The sequence below is a fragment of the Venturia canescens genome, chromosome 7, assembly GCF_019457755.1.
Source record: "Venturia canescens isolate UGA chromosome 7, ASM1945775v1, whole genome shotgun sequence".
NCBI lineage: Eukaryota > Metazoa > Arthropoda > Insecta > Hymenoptera > Ichneumonidae > Venturia > Venturia canescens.
This window is the reverse complement of record NC_057427.1, coordinates 9,396,104-9,418,881: the sequence shown is the minus strand read 5'-3', so window position 1 is coordinate 9,418,881 and position 22,778 is coordinate 9,396,104. Positions and strand designations below refer to the sequence as shown.

Here is a 22,778-nt window from a genome sequence, read left to right as displayed (position 1 = left end):
GTTTCGTCATTTCGCGAGGCACTACCGCTGCAACCACTGTCAATGCTATTTTATGGAGGGGCAGAGGGAGGCGAATCAGCGGCTTTTTGTGGGGAGGGGGGAGGTGCTCAATTCTGGGAGCAAGCGTGCTGAAAACTGATCAAGATCGATTAATCGACTAGGAATTCACTATTTATGAACTGGTACAGAGCATGGGGATGTTTTTAATCAATTTGTCGAATTTCGACCGAAGTGACGGGGGGGGGGGGGAGGAGGGTCACGTGATCGGGGATACGAATACCTGGGAAGGTGGAGGTTGAGGGAAAGATGAACATTTTCGATTTGTGAATTCGCGCTGGCATTTACTGGATCTTGGTCCTCCGGCTAGATTCGATGTTTCGCTGTTCGATGTCTCATTCCCTTCGATATTTGAAATCACTTGCAGCTCTTCACATTTGTGTTCCGAACGTGCAAATCTGTCATGTAATCTCCAATCTGTTTGATTGTTTTATTAGCAGCGAAAGGGATGCATTTGCCAAACGATTTGACCCTTTTCTTAATCCCTCGATGCAGCCTGGGCCAGCCTCGCCGAGGCTGCGATCGCGTTTTCACGTCGAGCATCCAACCCCAATCTCCGTGACCTCGCACGCCACTCCACTCCACGTTCCATCCATATCTCCGCGGTTCCCGTAGCGCAAGCGGTGTCCGTTTAGACAGTTTATTAATTTGATTGGTCCACTTCAAACTGATACACAAAAACCGGGATATTCTGTGAGTGAGAGGGATCATCGGGTGACCGCCGTCAAAGCCAAAGCGATTTTATCATCGACGTACCATTCGAGCTCCGTTGGTAGTGGTACGTTTGAAAAAAAAGCACAAAAATAAACTTTGCCCACCAGTTCATTCCGTTATTGAAAAAAATTCGGATACGCCGATGTTCCCCACACCATTTTCCTCGCGAATCAAAGTAAAAAATAAATCTTTCCGATCTTTCGATTTGGCTGGCTCTTCTACGCTTCGTTTCATCTTGGACCACTGAAATTGCGACTAATAAACTTTCGTACGAACCTGAAGAAAAATTTCGTTTCCTACCCAGCTCATGGCCAGACCCCATGCATGCACGGGGGCTTAAAAAACGTGCTGGACTCCTCCCAGAGTCTGTAGAGTATTGCAATGTTTTGAGATAAGTATCGGAATGGTTACCTCTGACGAATTTTCATACAAAACATCCCACAGGGCGTGTGGCTCGTAGCAATCATAGTTGTGCTGGCAGCAGGCAAGCACATTGGCGGTAACCTCATATGTACAAGTGACGAACACTATACCCGGCTATAGTGAGGCCTGCGTATGTAGAGAAACGCGCGTGGCACGGTTTTGTCTGTCTGCACGTTCAACGCTCCGACTGTCCATCCATCCGTTTCTCGTGCATCCAGTATCCAACAGTAGCATCATCGAGCAGCAGCGGTAGTTCTGTAAATGCACAGGATGGCGATGGCTCCGAGGGTGGAATCGGGAGGGAACGGGGGAGGAAGAGAAAGAGAGACAGGGAGAGGGTAGGAACGGGAGACCGAGCGAGTTCCCTGTCTCTGCAGATGACCGTTCCCATCATCGAGTATTAACCGCAGATCCCGGGGACACGGGGAAGTTGGGGGAGGGGGTGGCAACGGAGGGACCTGGAACGTGCGGCATTATTAGCCCCAAATGCGATGGACCCGCCGTGAACCTAACCTCCGTTCCTCTAGTTCTATACACCGATGTCCTCTCGATCCTCCATACCTACCTACGTCATACGTTCTGTGGAGTCCTATGCTCCTGTGCGGAGCCCTATCAGCGAGAGCATCGTTTATAACCTCCGTACGATCCACTCGTTCCACCGGATCTCGTCGGATGCCCATGAAATCTCGGACTACCTACGAGGAGCAAGAACCACATTCTCTTTTCACTTTTCACCCACACACACACACACTCGTAGACACGAAATTCGCAGGGATAGACCAACGCTCGATTTAAATAGCGTTTTATTGGAATTTACCACGAGGAGTGAAATTGCAGGGGCAAACTTTTAACACTCCATTCACTTGGCAAAGAATCTTCGAATTTTACTTTTTCCTTCCCCTCTTTTCAAATGGCCCACTCGAATTATCAACGTCGAGATTGCTTTTGCCTCGTCGCTCTCGCACAACGATCCTCGCAATGATGTTACGATGAAAAATTGCATGCATATCGGCCTTCATCTTGACACGGTCTGATGATGGTTTTGGGATACCGTACGATTGGCACTTTGATGTTGCCAGCAGACAACCGAGTGAGGGCTGGACAGCGAGATTGGTGTGTTGAATTTCTGTCTGTGGTGTGTATGTGGCAAAAAGGACATGATTGAAACGATGATGATAACACGAGGACGAGATGACCGATGCTCACACATGGAAAACAACGAGAGAGAGAGTGAGATGCTATTGGAAACGGTGAAAGCACCATTTCGAAACACAGAAAGCGCACCGGGGGCAGAGAAAGGGGTTCGAGTGGAACGAGGCTCGAATCGAGCGCAACGAACGTTTCAGGATTTTGCTGGTTGACGTTTTGGGACTCGTCGCGACGCTGGATCCCTACTGCAAGCTATCCTACCTCCTCCGCTCATACAGAACAAAATTCTCGGTTCTATATACCTGTATGATATAACGCACCGGGTTCGTCCGCAGCAGCACCCCGCGTTCAGTCAGTTGCAGCTCCCGCGGGGGGTCTCAGCCGCGCGTTTACGCCAACGAGCCCGAGTGAATGGTTGTGTGACGCTGTGGTGTTTGATGCAGGTTATCATGTTGACAGACACAGAGCGCGTGGGCGGGCCTGTGGATGCACCAGCGACGAACAGCAGACAATTATAAATCGTTGACGTTTAACAGCCAAAAACGATGAATCTGTGATGTGTAGAGTTACCGTTTCGTACAAATCGCTTTGATTTTCATTGGCTGATCCGTAAAAAGAGATCAAGTCAAAATTTGATTGAACCCTGCTATGACTGATTTGCCATTCCTTTAACCATTTTTATAACTGCTGTCGCAGCGGTGACTGATCGAGTATCAAAGAATTTAATCAAATTTTTTCGACGTACTATCATTTCCGAGCTTCGGCATACTTCCTTCGGCACAATCCACGCAACAGCGTCGCCCTCGTTCCTTCAAAGTCCTTGGGAATTATTTCAGCCGAACTAAAAATAAAATCTCGCGGGGTAACTTAACCAGGAACCTTTTTGAAACAGTATATAAGCTTCTGTCTAGTTTCTACTTTATCGCAAGCGTCCTGTCTGTTAGGTCGGAGGGTGGCAATGCCGAGAAAAGTGAAGGAAGGCATTTAGCACCCCATAAGTCTAAAGGTAGACACTCTTAGGTTTCGAGACACCTTTTACAGTCATTCCGACTTAGCTAGTGAAGAGAACATAAAGGTCCTACGCGAAACTCGCATGCCCCCACCAGCACCACCCTCCTCTCTTCCGTAGCACGAGGTACCAAACGCGAGAACAAGATGAAGCGCGTTGGAGAAGGCGGCGCGAATTACCAAAGGCGTATTAGCGCGCGACTCTGACTCCGTTTAAGAACCGGTAGTTAATCTCTCCGACGGACGTTTATGGAGAAGGAATTAATATACCGGACCCTCAACCTCGGGAACCTTCGACGATGATATATGCACACGAGTGCTCCACCCTCTCGAGCAGTATCCCTCCACCCTCTCTTAACTGTTCACAGCTCCGGCTGTGTTTCGTGATTTTTATCTCGACCCTGCGTACCAACTTTTTCGAGAATTTCGAATGCTCTTCACCATTATCAAGGGCAACTCGGGACTGGACTATCCGGCAAAATAGTTCAGTCGTCGTCTTATTTATAATAAAAAATCCAACGCCAATATTTCTATTTCCATTGCTACTGAAATGCAATACAGTTTTATTTCCCTTCGGAGTTGAACCGCACCAGTGATGATTGATGAGCCATTAAACCAGAAAAGCAATTACCGCTGCGTTGTGTGACGCAACAAGGAAAGTCTGAGATCCACGTGACATCTCTTCGGAAGACTTTTATCCTCACCAGTGTCGCCTCCCGTCGAGATGCAATGTAGATATTCGAATGAAACTTTTGTTCTGACCATCTCAACGACCAGCGCGTTCCACTTTTGGGAACTTACAATTAACATTTTTCTAGTTCCCTCGAGCAAAGTTGTTCAGGCGAGTGACCATTATACAAAGTGACTTTTTTCATTGGTTTCAGGCAAGAGTTTCAGCATCACGATCACCGTTTCGACTACGCCACCGCAGGTCGCGACGTACACAAGGGCGATAAAAGTAACGGTGGATGGACCCCGAGAGCCTCGATCAAAAACCAGTAAGTATTGACGCGATGATTTTTTTCATTAAGGCCAGAATCAGCTGAAGAAACGAACCACGAGGTTTTATATTACGAATCAACGAATGTGAGACTAGTTACGAAACGATGGACAAGCGAGGGTAAGTACGATCGTGGGCCGGGCGCAGAAAATTCACCGATAATTCACCCAAAGTCACTACACGGTAATGGCAGTCATTACGAAGCAGATGGCGCGCGATGATGCAGTGGTCCCGACGCGGGGCACGTGTGCGTGTTCGTTTAGCTCGTGTTTTACGCTTATATCAGAGTGCACCGGGGGGACAGAAGCGTCCGAACGGGCCGACGAGGTGGGGAAATTATGCAGGGAGTCGGTGTATACCGGGCACACGCCTTTATGCACTCGGAAAATTAGTGCATATCCCCCGGCCCTGTCTCTTTCTCGTGTTGCCGATGTGCAGCATCCGCCGGATCGGTGGGCTAGCTGGAGCATCGTTTTTTCTCGTTTTAGCGCGGACGCATAGAATTCAAGCGATCGGATCATGATTTCCCCTCCTGGAGCGTAGAGTGCTTCGACGCAGAATTTTCTAATTGTTCCAACGCTTTGCGAGCGCTCGAAATGAACTTGAAACTCCAGCGACTCCATCGACACCGCGACAAAACGTTGGGACGCATTCGATCGTAAAATTTTCAAAGGATTTCAGCCGCAGCCCGGAGCCATAAACAGGAACGAAACCAACAAGCCCCATCCGAAAATCCACCATCGCAGCAATTTTCAAGAATGTCCTAATTAATCCAATTAACCTTCTCAAATTGGCAAAACTCAATCCAAGCCCCAGCATTGTCGTTGGCGGTGCGGCGGCCAAGCGGCAGCCGAAAAACGTAAGAACCCATGACACAACGAGAGACGCGTGTGTTGTGCGAAATTAGTGGAGGGCACTACTTCCGAAAATAGGACATATTGCATACAGGAGGATCGCAAAGGCACACGGAGGGGTGTCGTTCCATGTAGCGTGCCAGGACTTTCACGCAAGCGTTTGAAATAGTGTGTAGTCGATGCAGTATCGTTATACACGTGTCTGCAGCGCCCTGAAACATGCACGTATGTATACGTAGGTGAACACACGTGAGGCTATGCCCAGTAGCCTCGTTTTTCTTGCTGTGACTCTCTCTGTCGACTCTCCTTCTTCTTGCGTACTCCTAACAATGATGCAGCCACGTCTGGCGGCGTTCATTGTCTCGTAACAATGCGACGAAGCGCCTCGCAAACACCTGCCACCTCTTATTATACATGGAATAATCACGAACGGTGTGTTCGTTCCAGCTTTTTTAAATGTCGATAGCCCGGCGTCGAATGGAGCTAGTGGAGCTTCGCTGTCCAGCGGTTGCGTTCGTGCGCCTCGGAATTCTTCATTGTGGCGGAGTCGAGGATCGAAGACATCCGTGAAACGATTTTTTCAATTACTTCAATCTTCCGCGCCAACTGAATCTGCCCTCGGCCTCACTCCGTCAATGGATCAACGGCATGCAGCGAGTTTGAAGACTCGAATATTCATTCGAAAGGCTACTAGTCCAAGACAGCAGACAAATGGCCACTCCAATGTCGCATTGAGTGAAGTTATCGTTTTGATGTGTAATCGAGAAGGATGTAAGACGTAAGGCGACGTGAAAATGTCAAGCTCGCCCTCTCATGGCCGGCTAGTCGAGAGGAGGAAAGCCACGCTACTTCCGTCGACTCGGACCGTGCCATACTTTGATTAGATAACAGGCTACACGTCTCCCGCGCCGCGTTACCCAAATACTCGTTTCGCAGCGGCAAACAATGACGCAATTTTTACAATAATAGTTCGAGTATGGATAAGGCTGTTAAGGGACTAAATTGTGTATCGTTTTTCTGAATGCTCGAACAAACGTTTTTACTCAAAATTTCGATATTTCGGTTCGAATTTCTGTTTGCCACTTCGCTGAGGAAACAGGAATAACCGCACAATGGACCATCTTTTTAATTCGATGAAATATATTGAGTGACGTTAAAAGTTTGAAAAGATCAATCAAATGTGTCAGGTGAATGGTTCGGAGATAAAATGGACTTGACGAGCTTCACCGATCCCACGAAAAGAGAAGTGAGTTTACGCACTTTCTCATTTGGGGGATCCTGAATTTGGGATATTTGGATTGTAATTTCGATGAAATGGAATTGTGGAAACTTAGGCCGTAAATTCATTCACCAAACGGTAAGAACTGAAGGATAAACGGTTTTTTCCACCGTTCGAAGGCACTGAGCAATGTCAGAAGTTTGAAAAGATCAATCAAATGTGTCAGGTAAATGATAGTGGACGAAAGAACTTGCCAAGCTTCATTGAACCCACGGAAAGTAAGATGGCGAAGTGCATTGCATGCGCTTCTTTATTTGGGGCCGTCTTAAATTGCCAGCGAATACAAAATCCGTCGGATGGCTTCGCTGTGAAAAAAAATCAACCAACTCGAAGAACAAAGGGAAAAGAGAAGAACGGGAGCTAAAATGAATGAACGGCGGGGTGGGGGTTACGGGAGCTGGAGGCCTCTCTGGAAAGTGTGGCGTGATGGACGAGACCATACTATCCAAGTTTGGGGGAATTACGGACAGCACTCGCACGTCCGGTACATGAGACGAAAAAGAAGAAAAAATAAGTCGTGGGAGCCTGCAGGCTTGCGAGATCCTCAACCCTCTCTCATCCTCGTGCTCTTTCATTCAACCCCAACCTCCTGAATTGTTTCTTTCCAAACCCTTTTTTCCAAGCATCGTGAATCCACGCATTCAATTTTTATTCACTGGACGAAAATATTGACGAGCATTTATTCGTGTTGGTTATCGTCATACGTTTTTATCACATCAACAATGCAAAGGTCAATTTTTCTTCTTCCGCAAGATTTTTTTTTTTCAAGAAATTACACAAATAACGAAAATGTGTGCTCCTCAGAAAATAACGATTGTTTTACAATGTATGGTATCCTAATATTGAGTGATAGAACTGGACGCAGTTACATCGTTGAGTAGCCGAGTAAAGGAAAGAGGAAAGCGATCCAAAGCCGCGAATCGACCATCTGGACTAGTCCGACGATTTTGTGTAGTTTGCGGTCGAAATTTATTTGTCGCTCACCGGTCAGTCAGTGGTTGCTACGTCTTTCTCTCTTCCTTTTATTCCGTTTTTCGCATCCAAGGAGCTCGAGAGTTCGGCAACCTCAGTTTCGATACAGAGTGCCGATTTATCTTTTCATTCTTTCACAAACATCTACTGAAAAGAACGTTGAAAAGTGTCTCATCCATACTGTACAATGTGGGCGTCTGTGAAAAGCTTCGAAAAATCGAAGTTCTTCTCGTCCACTGACGTTTTATTCATCCCATCATAAATAAAAGTTGAATTTTTTTAATTACCAGAGACATAAATTGCCTCGTAACGTTCCAGGACAGCAGCACCAACAGTTTCGAGCGTTGGGTCTTGGGCAACGACCATTCCTCGATGCTCCATCCTCTTTCACTTCGCATCTCCGAGAGTTGGAGTCTTATCGTCGGAACAAACACCATCACAGCCACCACCACCATCATCATAATCAGAATCACCATAATAATCAGAGTGAGGGAGGCGATAGTGGTCATGCTCATTTGCAGCAACAACAAAACGCGAATGCTAATGGTAGCTCGGGTGGTAATGGTTGCAACGATCCGCACAACGTGGCTAATCCGGTCGCTGGAACTTCGCCGTCTTCGGCTACTCATCTTGGCCAGACGACTGGATCATCGCACCAGGAATGTTATAAACATAGTCCCCAACACGGCGGTAAGTTTAACCAAATTTTTTCTGACTCCATCGGTTTCTTTTGATGCTATTAATTTTTTTGATCAGGAATCAGGAATCCTCTTGAATCCGAACACGAAATTTTCTCTTTCGAATCCAAATAAGTCACTAGAATTCCGAGCAGTCGCAGAATAATCATACAAGTTAGGATGAGGTCGCGACGTTACCGTCGGTCATTTTGCACCGCGTGTTCCTTCCACTTTCCGTTTTAAGATGTCGAGGATAACGGAACGAGTTTGTAGGGTTTACGGAACGAGTGAGCTCGGACCGTCCAGTTTACCGGTCGTTTCGCGGGAGGTAATAGTTTCATACCTCGTTCCGACCCTGCACCCTCTAATTCAACGTAATAACGACATTCAACCTGCCGTTGCCCATCCGTCCACGGTGTGCTGCTGCGTGGCACAGCATCCAACCCCAACTGGCAGGCAGTCCGTTGGTAAACCAGTGAAAGTTGAGTGGAACTGTCTTCATCATCGTGTTGGATTTTTATCTCTGTTGACTGGGCAAAACAAAAGCGGTCTCGACCCTTCTCGGCATCGACAAATGATCCTTGAATTTTTCAGCTACAATAAATAAGCTTCCTTCTGAAACTGAATCAGTCCCATGGACTCGATGGCGTTCGAAAATGCTGATCGAAAAAACCAGATTCCAAGAAAGCCCTCATCGTTGATCATTCGTGATATTCGTCGAGGATAATACAAGAAATATTCATAAATCAATGCAATTTTATCAGTAGGCTGGATAAGTGGTTCAGCATATGAGAAAAACTGAGTACTTTGTAAGCTACAAGTGCTTTATCCCAAGCTGAGACGTAACACATCAGGCGAGACGTATGTTTGCTTGCTTCGTAGTCCGCTCACGATAATGCGGCTTTTCAACGTCGGTCACGCCCTGATCAAAGCTAAATAGACGCGCCCATGTGTCTATATAGTTGCCCGCTCCGTTGCCTCTTTCATCGCTGACTGCACGATGCCAAGATGCCTTCTTGAAGCCAAGCACGTTGCGGTTTTCTTTCCATGTACTGACACCTCTCCATGGTAATAGCTCAACCCTGATGACGCTGTCGAGGAAGTGCAGTAGCGATACCCAGCCAGCACCCTTGGAAAGGATTTTCCAGTTGTTCAATCCCTTGTTTTTGTAACTCGGTGCTATGTACTTTGATGAAATAGCGTAGGAAGTTCGTAGCTTTTCTTCTGGCGACAGCTGAAGTCGGATGTCTTCCAACGATTCGATTCTCGCCCCCTTTGACTGTCTTCTCGGGATTTTGCGTCTGGACCACTGTGAGGTGAAAGAAAAAAGATGAAGTAACAATTCAAATATGGGATGACGTCAATGGGGAGAGAATATTGAACGATCGCCAGGCGGGAAGCATCGGAGAAGTATCTCGTGCGAGGAGAACGAAATGATTCTACAAACGCGTTAGTGGACCAACGCCAATTTTCTCATTCTTCGCTTCCTCGCTCTTTTTCTTCGCTCGCACCCACTTTTTTTAAAAGTCTCTTTCGTATCAGCTTTATGCAGCTTTGTAACAACTACGTTCGCCGCGTTTTCCATCATCCGGGGATGGATTCTTCGAGCTGGCAATCCCCCGCGAGAACGATCCTATGCCGATACCACTCCGCATTCGATCGATCGTGCACTCACGTACCTTCTCCACTTGCGCGTCTGCGTAATACCAGGGATCGGCGATCGCGAAACGATCGATTCCTACGACGACGATCATCCGAATCCATGTTGTTTTTACTTCTTCAGATTCCTCCTCTCCTCTCCTTCCGTCTCTCGCGGACGGGGGATCATTCTTTTTCGCGATCACCTCAAATCGAATATCGATCGCAGCCATTATTCTCGCTCCTTTCCTTCGCCACTCTACTTCCCAACATAATTCGCTCGAAGCATATTTCTTCGATTGCTTCTTCGAAATCATCAAACAAAAGCTGTTTAGATCGTTTTATTTGGTAATTCAAACGTTTTTTGTCCGACGCTCTTCTGGATCTCGGGGGTGCTAAAATCGACAAATTATCAAGTTCTGCCCTTTCGCAGAAGTGCCATTTTTTCTAGATCACTTTCCGTTAGATTATTCTCACATTTTGTAGCGACACTCCAAAGACGTTTTCGCCTTTTACAGAAGCAAAGCGTAAAATCCATCAAAGTTGGTGAACCTCCGATCCAAAGACTCCCCAGCTCGATATAAGATCTCGCACTTTTTCAACAAAATCCAAGGCTTTTCAACTTTTCAAGATATTCTTGTAAAGCAAAGCGAAGAAGGTGAAGAAGGATAATAAGAAGAAGATGACGGAGATGAAATAAGGGAAAAACGTGTATAAAGAGAAGCGAGCATTATTCACTGTCTTCTATAATATAACCGTGTCCGTTTCTCGTTTTCCCTCGAATACTTCAGTCCCATCTCAAGTCGTGATCGGGATAATGAGACCTGGGGTTCTGCCACTGTACAGAGGCAAATCAGCCAACCAGAGACTCCGCTTTGCAGTTTGTGATGACGGACTTTTCAACGGCGCGCGAGTCGAAAGGATATAAAATTACAACCGGGAAACTTACATAAATGGATGAATAAACAAACAATTAAATAAATTTGTCGATGATCAAGTGAGCGGAGAGGGCAAACGATGAGTGAGAAAATTCCCAAGAACTTAAACATGAACAACGAAAATGTGGGAAAAACTCCACGAAATTTTGAAATTAAATAAATGAACAATATTAATAATACGAACAATGAAACTTACGATGAACCTCACGGCGGTGAACTCAAAGAAGATAGTACGTTACGGAGGAAAGAAAGGTTAGCGGAGTAAGAAAGACGAAATATAAAACTACGTAAAAAGGGGAGAAGAAGACGAGGCTACCGCTAGAGAGCTCAGGCGGACTGGAGAAAGAAGATGAAAAAAAATAAGAAAAAGAGGGGGTAAGGACTCTGATTATGGGGCGTCAAACAATCACACTGATTGTACATTCTGCTGCGTGGGCCGAGACTGTACTCTCGTCTACCCGCGGCTCCGTGGATAGAATGAATTTGGGGTAATAAGAATCATCAGGTTACGAGAGGGTGACCCTTATTACGAGGAACTTGAGATTTATATTGGATAAGAATTTTTTTATATTTAATATTTCAATCGCCTTATTTCGAGTTATAAAAAATGTATATTTTTTCTCCCTCCGATAAGCGAGCCATGGAATATTTTCTTCGTCTTTCCATTCGAATTAATCTCGAGATTTTTTCATTTTAAAAAATCCTCCAATCCATGGAGTTTCGAGGCGTCGATTTTCCTTTCGGATTTACCAGAAGACGATAAAACATCGTTCCATCTGTTCGTCGCATCGGGTCGCTCATTCCCAAGAAAATAAAAGGGAAAGGAGAGAAAGAGAGGGAGCAGAGTAGGGATGAAGATTCAACGACGAGCGGATCGTGCCTCTTTACCTGTTTACCAAGATGCGGCTACTTATCCTCATCCGCAGCGTTCTAAAATGACGAGGTGTTCTCCCTCGCCGGTACAACTCTATGGCAAACTTCGCTTCAAGTCAGTAGTTTCTGTTGGGTGGTGGTCACGTTTACCAGTCGCGTTTTTCAACAACCCACCAGCCTTAAGCCAGTAGAGAAAGAGGAAAGAAGGGGAGGGGGGGGGGGGGGCTTTCATTCGTGATGATCCTTTCACGTTTTCCCACGTGCCTTCACCAACCCTATGCGCCTCTCTTGGTAGGTTAACATCAGTGGAATTCCTCGCACCGCCTATTTCTGCCCCCCCCGCCCCCCCGCCCCTCTTCGCCCCTCCCCCACCAGCTAAATTTATTCTCTCGCTGCACCGTGCTTACTTCATCTTTCTGCTAATTTCATTTTTTTTCCTCCTCTTCTTTTCTACTTTGCGAAATTGTCCTGGCTCGTTCGGCTTGTTCCTACGCGGTGCGTGAACTGCGCACTCAAATGTTGTGCAATTCCTGCGCGTATACGCGTTTTCGTTGCCCGTGCAGCTTCCCTCTCCCATTATTCAGATCCTTTGTACAGAGTCTGTGCAAAAATGAGGATGATCCTTTCTTCAGATGCCTCCGATCGTCACTGTCGGGCCCATCACGATCGTGGGAGATTTGTCAACCCACTGATCAAGGCACGGATGCTCGAGTCACCACTTATACAAAAGAATGTAAAATAACGTTAAGTCGGGAATACCCTCACGGAGCTAAGACACGTTGATACTCATTCACTTGCAAAGGTTCCTTGCACAAATCTCGTTTTAAATGATGCACTGAAAATGATTCTTGTCATTGCTCAGTGACAGCTTGCTACTCAAACAATCTTCGGAGGCAGAGGGTTGATCAGTGTCCGCTCGGCTCCTGGTCGTTGAGCCTGCAGTCTCTCGACTCTCGCTAATTTTTCTAATGCCTCTAAAACAGAGGAAAACTTCTGAATGTAAATGTGTCAGGTTTTACGGTGTTAACAAGTCTCAGGGCGTTGGGCGACATGATAGGGGTGGCTGGCATCGAGGCAATGGTGTTACAAGAGGTCGCGGCTGTCTCGTCCCGATGGGATCGTGTGTGTGACACTTTCCTAATTGCCTAGCTCGCCACGAAACTCCCCTCTAAGAAAAGCAACCCTTATCCTCGCACCCTCTAACGTTGCTCAAGTTTGCGGCTGCTCAAGCTTTGACTTCGGCCCTCCAACCACGCGGGGTTTGGACTCTTATCAACCCGCTCTTATGAACCCTGGCGTTGTTCGGTGCGCGGTTCACACACACAGACATTTTTTTCTTATTAACGATTTCGATGAGCACATTGACGTGAGAAATTTTCGTTTTTTGAGACGACGAAAAGTCACCGATCCCAGTAACCGACACCGGAAGGTGCTCGTTTGGCGGGGCCTTCGTTAAAAAATAATTTTTACCGTAATTTCGTCACGTGTCAGTTTTTATCGCTACGAATCGCTCACTATTTCGTCGATAAAAACAATTGTACGGTTATTTTTTGTTTCATAACGTAGTGAATGTTATCGCAAGCAGCTTTTATCAAACGTATCCTGGCGCACAACATCCTTCGTATCCCCGTCTCGTATCCGTTCGTCACTTCGTGCGGCTTCGAAAAACTTAAGGAAACACATTGGTGACCGCTTAGATAGACCGCGATAACGACGCGCTCAGTTTTCACAACTTTACGCTCCTTTACCTCCGCCCATTTTGTACCCACTGCTTTAGGATGTTGTCAAAATTATTGTTCGCCAATTTGAGATCGGAATTCACTGGGATCTCTGGGTGAGGCCCGCTCGGCGACTGGAGCTTCGATTTCAGCCTCTTTTCGGTGAGCAACTGCTTTACGCGATGAATTCTTGGCTCGAAGTTCTTATTGATATCCAAAAACCCGGAGGGCTTTTTGGCTTTCGACGTCCAAGGGATCCCGACGTCTCTGCAACTTCCGGTTCGCTTGGCGCCGACAATACAAATTATCAAATATCTGCTTCAACTGTGATAACGATTACTTCCGGTTTTCGGCTCAACGATACTAAAAAAACGTGAACGGCTCGACGATATCTAACGGGGCAGATTATTTTCCGAGACACCTCGTACTGCAGGGCCCCTCGATTTTCCTCTTTCCAAGGACCTCGCACGAATCCCTAAGGGACACCGCGCCCGTCCGAGCAACGAGAAAGTTCCTTCATTTCTTCCCACGGACTCTTGTACGAGCTCGAGTTCCAGGCCATTGGGCAAGAATCATCGTCGCTCCTTACTCGATTTTCCTTCGATTCCTTTTCTTTATATATTTTTTAATCGCGACCGGCGGACGAGGTCGTTGGTTGTAGTCTTAAAAGATCGTCATACTAGAACGTCGATGCTCCAGGCTCGCAACGTTTCAATCAAAAAATACTGAGAATTACCGATTTTTTAACCGACGACGAAACTTTTGAATTATTAGAACAGAGACAGCAGCGTTTTTCAAAACTAAATGACAAAGCATTGCCAGAAGTGTCTCTTGGAAGAATTGCCACAACTCGACTTCGTTGAAAAAGAAATGGAATTACATAAAATTCGAGCCGAATGAGGAGGGAAATCGAACCAGGTCAACAACGACGGAAACGAAAAGTAAAATAAAAAACCGAGAGGAATTAAATCGTGAAAGCGATTCATCAGGAAAGGTCTCTGGAAGTCATCCTACCAAAACAACTTGATATACAGTAACGTCGATGCAGGGAATACACCGTTGACAAAAAAGCGTGCAAGAAGTGGCCACCTGTAAGAAACTGAGGTGGATCATTTCTGCTCTCCATGAAGCCAATGAAAGGGCCACCAGCAAGATCCAAGCAGATCGATCATGTTTTTTTTCTTTCCCCTTCCATCCGAGACAGCTTCGACGTATTTTTCATTTCAGCTTTAAATTTCAACTAAATTCGTCTCCGGACAAAATCACTTGTAATTTAGTAAGTAAAAAAAACACGAATCGTTAGCGTCCTAGAAACTTATTGCTCAATCAAATTCCCGCGATATTTTAATATCGAATATTTTTCGATGACTAATCATTTTCCGGGTTCTGGCAAAAATCACGATCCGGAAACAATATTTTTTACGATCTTCCGTTTAGGTACGTAACCTTCGTTGATTGGCCACGTTTATCCTTGAACCACCAATGATAGCGGTTGATTAAATAATCGTGTTTCTCGTTTGCACAGGGGTCGACAGTAGAGCAGTTTATTCACAAACGGTTCGATTGAATGCTTAAATATAATCGTCGCTTTATGAGAAGATAATTTCACTAAGAGGAAGGTTACGATTAAAATTGCTCCATAATACGATAAGAGGCATGTCTCAAAAAGTGATCAATGAGAGTTGAAAAAGCCGAAGGGAAAAAAGATCACGAGTGGCTAGCAGGTGGGTTTCTTGTAACAGTAAATCGTTCCTTCCGATCGTTATTTCTTCTTCGGAGAGGTGCGTATAGTAGGCGGCTAAAGTGATTCCGGGGCACCGAAACAACACAGAATCGCGCGCGCACTCGCAAGACATTATCCAGGATGGAACGAAAAATTAAGGGGAAGCAAGACAGAGGCAAGAATGAAGATTTCGTGCCTTCTCGAGCGTGGATCACGTAACTGCCTCATACCCGTTCCATCGCGCCACGACCTTGTTCCTTTTTGCCTCTTCTTCGTTATCTCGCTCCTTCTCCTTTTTCCTCCTCTTCTCCCTCTTCTTATTCCGCTTCTTTTTACCTTTTTCTCTATCAGCAGGTCCCCGTTCATTCTTTGCCGATGATCGTTGTACCTGCCTCTCGACTCGACACGCACCAACCAATGTACCTCTCGAGTACTTTTCGATATTCTCGATCTTCTGCCCCCCCCCCCCCCCCACCCCACCCCCCACCCCCTCATACCTCTCGCGCCTTGAACCTCTTTTTTTCAACGTCTCCCTTTATTTATGCTCCGACGATTACGAGTACAGGGATCGATAAAAAATTGCGATCGAAATTACTGTTTGTTAATTAATAAATAAAATCCACTAAGTTGTTGCATAAATTAGTCGATAAATTATAACGACTGGATACATCATTTTTCTATCGGTTATGAATTACTGGAGTAATTGAGATACACATGAGAAAATCTTCTCATTAAAGATTGCCGATTCTAATGATTTTCACCAAGGAAATAAAAATTAGTGAGAAAGTTGACAAAACACGATACAAAAACAAGACTCTTTCTCGCATTCAATCCTCGTATTGGAGTCAGTCTATTTTTGTAAACGAAAGAGAGAGGCCAACTCGCATCACGATTTGTGGAATTTCCGGCCTTTCCCCCTTCACGATGAACCAGCGACTTTTCAGACTCCGAAAAAGACGAAATTCCACCGAATTTTCCTCCCGACAGTCCAAAATACAGTTGTTCTCGTACGTTTATGCATAACGAATCTTTGTTTGTCGATGAATATTACTGTTGATAAGTGCACTGAAATATTAGAGGAGATTTGTCAAATTAATTCAAAGATTCGGGAACAAAAATCCTCCTCTGCATATACAGATTCTTGCAAAGTAACCACAACACCATGCTCATGGAGAATGATGTTCCAGCTTTTTTACTGGAGCATCTGTCCTGAAAAATCTCGTGACAAACGACGATCACATCTCCAGATCTCGAATAATTTATAAGTGACATAAATGGGGGTAGAAAAAGCAGAAATGCGTGAATATATAATAATAGTGACTGTTTTCAGCTTTTGATGCTGCAACTGAACTCATTGTCAGAATTGAAGAAATGGGCCGGATTTCACGTAGTTGCGATGAGAAAAGTGCGACGAAATCGTACGTGCGTACCGAGTGACGACGAGTCTTCAAATTGGAAAGAAAAACAATGATAAATGGGCCACAGAAAAACTGTTGAGAAAAAGACGAGGATAAACGATTCGGCAAAGGCGTCGGATGAAAATTGATCAAATTGCCAGTGTAGTATTGAAGAGAATATATTGAGGGAGATGGAAAAAAGAGGAAGCAGAAAGCGATTCGCAGCGAAGCGATAAACAATAACGGAATCTTTATAAGCCGATTTACTGTCACCTGTGAGCCGTGACACTGCAAGAACTCCGAGTGCGACTGTCCATTCTCCACGTTTTTTTCTCCTCTTTTTCTCTACGGTTTTCTCCCCGATACTCGCCGTCCGAGGAGACTTCTTTCGACACTTTCTTGCCAACTTAATTAATCGATCGTCAATGGAAATCGAGTTGAACTCATTCCACTTTTTCGAGCGCACCACTAATCGTTATTTCTCCTCAATTGACATTCAGTCGTTCATGTTTTATCACACTGTTTCGACTAGATTGAAACAAGAAATTTACGGTTTTGTTTCAAGTTTTTCGACACCGCATTCTCGTGTTTACCGATCGAGCTAATAAATCGAGTTTAAAGAATTATTTTCTTCGCCTGCTCATGCTGGAAAAAGTTCAACGAAAGTCCCCAACTTTCGACGTCCTTACGTTTCGCCACTAATTTTTAAAAATCACTCTCTCTTCAGCCTTTCTGCAAGCCACAAAGTCGAACGCGAGACATCGAATTATCGAAGCTGAACTTGTTCCTCGAGGAGCGAGCGTGACAAAGGGACAAAAGAGCCAACGGTCTAAACGCCTCTGAACCTTGGTCCCTTGCGTCTCAACGGGTTCCTACGGATACAATTTTCGTTGCTGACCCACAGCCGATATCTCTAACGTCGCTTCTTAAGTTCACCGGTCCGCCTTTCCTTCATTCAGTCTCAAAAGATCCGAAGAGGCATTTCGCGTCTTCGCGATACTCAAAAATCATTAATAAAAATTTGTCGAAAACTTTGAATCCATGAAATTCATGTTAATGCGAATGCGATGATGAAAGAAGCTCATAAAAAATGGTACGTCAAGGAACGAACGAATCGATAAAGTAATCGCGATGACGAAGCTGATTCGAAGGAGAACAAAGATTAGCCTGAAAATCTTAAATTAAAACATTTTAAGGAAAGCTGCTTGTCGATGAACACGAACGTATGTGGTAGTGGAAGATAATCAGAAGGCGGGAATCGAATGAGCAGCGAAGAAAACGTGGTGAAGAGCAGAAGAAACGTCGAACGGTGTCGAAGGGTCGTAAGTCTCGTTCGTGGCGGTCAGCAATTATGGTTAAGGTTTCAAGCAAGAAGAAGGGTATGCTCAAAGCTTCGCGCGAGTCCATTGAAAGGGGGAGGAAAAGGGAAGTCCCCCCTTGGTCGATTGCCGCGATCGGCAAGAGGGGCAAGGAGGGAACCCTCATTCATAGCCCAGTGGACGATTCTCGGTTGCCCATTCATGTTGCGAGATTTCGCCGTCGTTTCGAGAGCGTGCTGGCTCCCGAAACTGTGATCGACATAACCGTTGTGCATGAAAGGAACAGGATGATGGAAAAAACAGAAAAGAGCCCAAAATTGGGGGAAACGAAGAGAAAAATTGCCTGTAAATGAATATTCAAAATTGAACGATTGAAAAAATAAGATATTCAGTGTTAAACAGCACTTGGTTGCTTCACGGGGTCTCACGGATCGAGTGCATCGGGAGTGGAGCACGAGCAAAGAGAACGAACTCTTGAATGAAGACTGATGGAAATCGAGCCACTTCATTGTTTTTTTTTTCTCTTTTTATTTCTTCTTCTTTTTTTTGTATTTCTTTCTTCATCTTCAAATGGGACTCAATGAGTACGAATTTTGGCCAACGGAAACACCGATAGAGAAAAACGATTACAGAGGAGGAAAGATATTTTGAAAAGACGAAGCGAAGAGACACAAGGGACAGGATGCGACGTAATTGAGCGTCGGACAATTAGCGGTTGACCAGCTCTCCGATACATCTTCGTTCCTTCGTTTCATCCTTGTGATTCTTCCTCGAAAAAACACCTCCGATCGTTCTCGATATTCCCACGGGATTATGAAATTCGCCCGAATTTACTCACGTGATCGACATATTTTTACTTTCCGCTGGCTGACGGGGGAGGGCTATTCTGACGATTCGATCGATCATTCTTATTTGAAGGATTTTAAACGAGTGGGAGCAAAACTGACGCGCTTTGATATCCCATTATTTTGACGATTCCCATGATTCTTCGATCCTCACGAAAAAATCTTATGAAAATTTTCCAAGTTCCTCATTCCATTCAAACAAATAGCACCAAAATGAGTTTCGTCATTCGCCCCCAGTAGAAAAATCTCACCGGAGTCAAGCTTTTCAATACTCCTTTTTATCTTTATTTTTTGAAATATTTTTTCTTCCTCGTGAAGTAACACTATCCCCGAGACAGGATACTTTAATATAAGATGAAATTGTTGATGGTAAGTGATACGACGGGATGAGGACGGCCGCCCTGAGTTTCCTGGGCTCGACGTCGCGTTGTACAACGTATACATAAGACTTCTCGATTCGCCTTCTTCGTTTTTGCCCTGATTTAGCATGATCCCCCACTCTTATCCGTTAATATGAACTCTTAAAACTCTTGAAACCGTCACGTTATAAATATACGTCTGCATATACTATACGTTGAGCGTCCTCCTATCTCTGTATATAATCGAAGACAAGCATATCGATACCATGCAATATCGACTTACGTTACACGATCGAGCGCGCATCTATCTCGGTGGGAACGGACGAGAAGCCCCATCCGCGTCTCTTTCTTTGCCTTAGACGCGCCTTATTTTTCATCTCGAGGTCTTCGGCCATGTCAGATTTCTGCACGTCCTTTTTTCTCGTTACGTTCATTTATTCCATTCACATTTACGATCCACCTGAGAGTCGAGCTTGATAGGGAAGAATGAGCGTCGATGACGACCTCGGCATTGCCTCGCTCCTCATTCGTTTCGAGTATTCGTTGCTTTTATTTCTCTGATGCTTCCTGTCTCGTTTCCTCATTTCCTCATCAGCAAGAGGAGTCGTTGCGACACGAATGACCGAGCGAATCAGCGCAGAAATAATGAATCGGTCGCACCACTCCGCAGACCATAATGAGAACGGTCCGCATTTGTTTTGAACTTTCGGTTGAGCTCTTCTAGCAAAAGTCTCGGAGCCGAGGAGCAACAAGGCAAAGGACTATGCACCGAAACCACCTCGCTGTGGTTTCACACCCGCAAGGATCGCGGTAGTAAAGAGCTCCTTCGGTCAGGACTCGTGCGCCTCAACATCGTTCTCTCGGTCAGTAGAAAAGATCCAGGACGTCGGAGCTAGTGCTTTATTCGAGCTGCGGCTGTGCGAGTGTCCTCTCTATGGTCATCTTCGAAAACCGCGTCCCTGGTTATCCGGACCAATAACACGACTCCGCAGAGTGCGAGTTTGCTGAAAGGAAAACAAGTGCCAGGGCGCGAGGTCTCGTGTTTGAGGGAATGCGAAAATGGGGGCTCGTATGCGAAGGGTTTCGGATCGATCAGGCAACAACGGAACGGTACAATCATTTCGAAAATCACTTTTCGAGTGTCACTTATGTTCCCCGAAAATCATTGACGCTTCAAAAGTTTTCAATGAATCGAATAATCGACACGAGGCAATTCGATCCCCAAATAAAAAAGGAAGAGAAAGGTCTTTGTCATGCTGATGGAAAGTCTTATTCGAAATGATTCTTCTGATGCAAATGTGGATAATTTAGCTGGTGCGTTCCGAGCAGCGTCCTTTTTGCAGATGGCTCTACCCTTTTTTCTATTTTCTATCTCTCTCTATCTTCGTTCAGTCCATTCTTCGTATTTTTTTGTGAATCCGAAGCTCTTCTCCAACAGATGGTCCTCTACGGTAATTTTGAGAGTTTCTTTTCGTCTTTTTCTTTTTTTTATTATGTCTTTTTTTTGTTTCCCCCATTTCTTCTTTCATAGAGGATATAGATTCCGGGGACTCGTTCCTCCGTTTCCTTCCTCCCGTTTCTTTGCTTTGCGATTGTTGTGTTCCAATAATTCGCGTCAAATACACGTTGCCCACTTTCGGTAATCACGCCTCGAACGACCGCGCTCACCATCACCAGGAATAAGGAAAGAAAAGAAAGTGGAACGAAAAAAAATGTACTACCTGATCTCCCCTCCGGCGGTCTTCTTTGAGTCCCTCATCCATTCTTTTGCAGGCCTTAGAGAACCCGCTGACCTCGACCTTCCAACAATTTTAGGTACTACTTTTTGCAACTTTGTTGCCTTCGAACTCTCAATGAAAGTTGCACCGGAAAAGTCGATTTTTTAACGCACGAAAGTCGAATTTTTTCAACTGGGCATGGAAATTCCGAACCTCACGCATTTTTTAATTGTTTTATTTTTCCTCTACGTTGAGGAAGTACGAAGATACCAGCGAGTTCAATTGAATTTTATTCTCACTTGACAAATTCCCAGCTGGAAGCAAAAACTAGTGAAAAAACATTTGACGATTAACGGGAATAAGTGACTGTAATTGGTCGAGTTACCGATTGAAAAACGAAGTGAAAAATGAGTTTGCTGGAATATTTACAATACTTACTTCTGCTAAAAAGAAAATTTTCTTTTTAAATCTGAAAAAAAATGACGAAGAGGAAGGTTGGAAAGCCAAAATACGAAATAAGGATTGTATGAGTTTGGAACAGTGAATAATAGAAAAATATAAATGATTACATTACTTAAGAAATTAAAATTTCGCTTATAAAAACAAAATACTGTTTTTTTACCTTCCCCATTCTCCAAATGAATCGTAATATAATTTTTTATCAATACGACACCTTGCCAACAATGTTGAGATCATTTTCCATCGATGACAATAGCGAAGAAACTAAAATCTCATTCGAATTTTCTCAAAATGTTTTTTCTCTAGTTTTCCTACCTTCCCCCTCCCCGAAATGAACCTCCGCATCATTTTTTACTGATAATAAAGCTGAAATAAAGTTCAGGCCCATTTTTAGCAAAAGTAAGTATTGTAAATACCTACCGAATTTTGTAATAATTCGCTGCTGCAGCGTAGTTGCAAAACTCCGAGTAGAATATTCCACTGGGATAATTTAGAACGCATCTAACCGTTGGGACTAAAGTTGCACACAAAAGATACGCAATACCGACGAGTGGGTGCGAGAGGCGAGGACAGCGAGGAGTAAATTCAGCGAATCAACGAGTCATGCGCTGCCAGAACGCACAAGATTTCTCATATTTTTCCTCCGGTTTTCTGTCAGCATGAGGGCATAAATGCTGCTCTCTCTCTGGCCGAGTCTCCAAATTATACTCATCGCTAAGCGAAGCCCGAGGATCTTTAGCTCTTTTTACTGCGAGGTCCCAGCTCCTTATTTTTCCCTTTCGGCAAAAGTCTCTTGTTTCGAGTCGCATAACATCGATATCGCGCGGCAATTTTTTCATTCGCCATTTTCGTTGTTAATTGCACTACAATTAATAACACAACTTTGGCAACGGAAGTGGGCCTGTCATAGGAAAACCGCGTGAGAATTGATCCGAGAACGCGCGGCACGACATCCGGAGATCCGCTGCCCGAGGGCGAATCACGCTCGGAAGCGCCGCAGCTTCGTTAATATTCACGAAACACGTGGGGCTCGTGAGTCGACGAACGGAGTGCGAGCTCTCGCTCGCCTCCTATGAGTAACTCGGAACCGCGTTACTTTACCGTATGCGCGATATAATACGCCGTTGACGCGTCTCTCTTCGGTCCCCGATGCGATATTCCGGTTGTCGATTAATTGACGTGAGTCACACCGGTTGAGCTGCCTCATCAACGCGACGCTCCTGCCGGAGCGTCTCGTACGAACGCGATCGCGTGTTCCATTATTTCAAAACTTTGTTACGACACACGTTGAATCGACGATCGTGATCGAGCTGAGCAGCGTCCTGCTTCTATCGATTGCACTCCGTAACCGCTCATTCGAGCGATATACGAACGAAAAAAAACGCTCGAGAAATCGTTTTCATTGCGGCTCTCAATGTTTACAATTCTTGCGATGACAACAAGACGAATTGGAGTCAATTACTTTTCGCTTTTTCAACCCGGAATAATTCACGTTGCCAGGAACGATCGTGCTCTCAAGTCACTCATCAAAAGTCAACAGACTCAACATACTAATTTGTGCTTGGGGTATTCCGAGTTGATGAGACATACGCGGAATTGAGCAAGGCTCCGTCTGTCCCTCGTCGTCGTTTCTTTATCTCGCAGCCGTCACCGGCGCA

The 22,778-nt window shown here is 45.2% G+C and overlaps 1 protein-coding gene across 1 annotated transcript in view; it reads left to right on the top strand.

Annotated features, from left to right (window-relative positions):
- The window catches only part of LOC122413570 (runt-related transcription factor 1-like), a 29,485-nt gene that overhangs the window by 4,340 nt on the left and 2,367 nt on the right, over nucleotides 1–22,778 (top strand). The window contains exons 3-4 of the mRNA XM_043424007.1: nucleotides 4,236–4,349; nucleotides 7,775–8,146. Of these exons, the coding sequence (XP_043279942.1) occupies nucleotides 4,236–4,349; nucleotides 7,775–8,146 (486 nt within the window). The remainder of the gene's footprint in view (nucleotides 1–4,235; nucleotides 4,350–7,774; nucleotides 8,147–22,778) is intronic.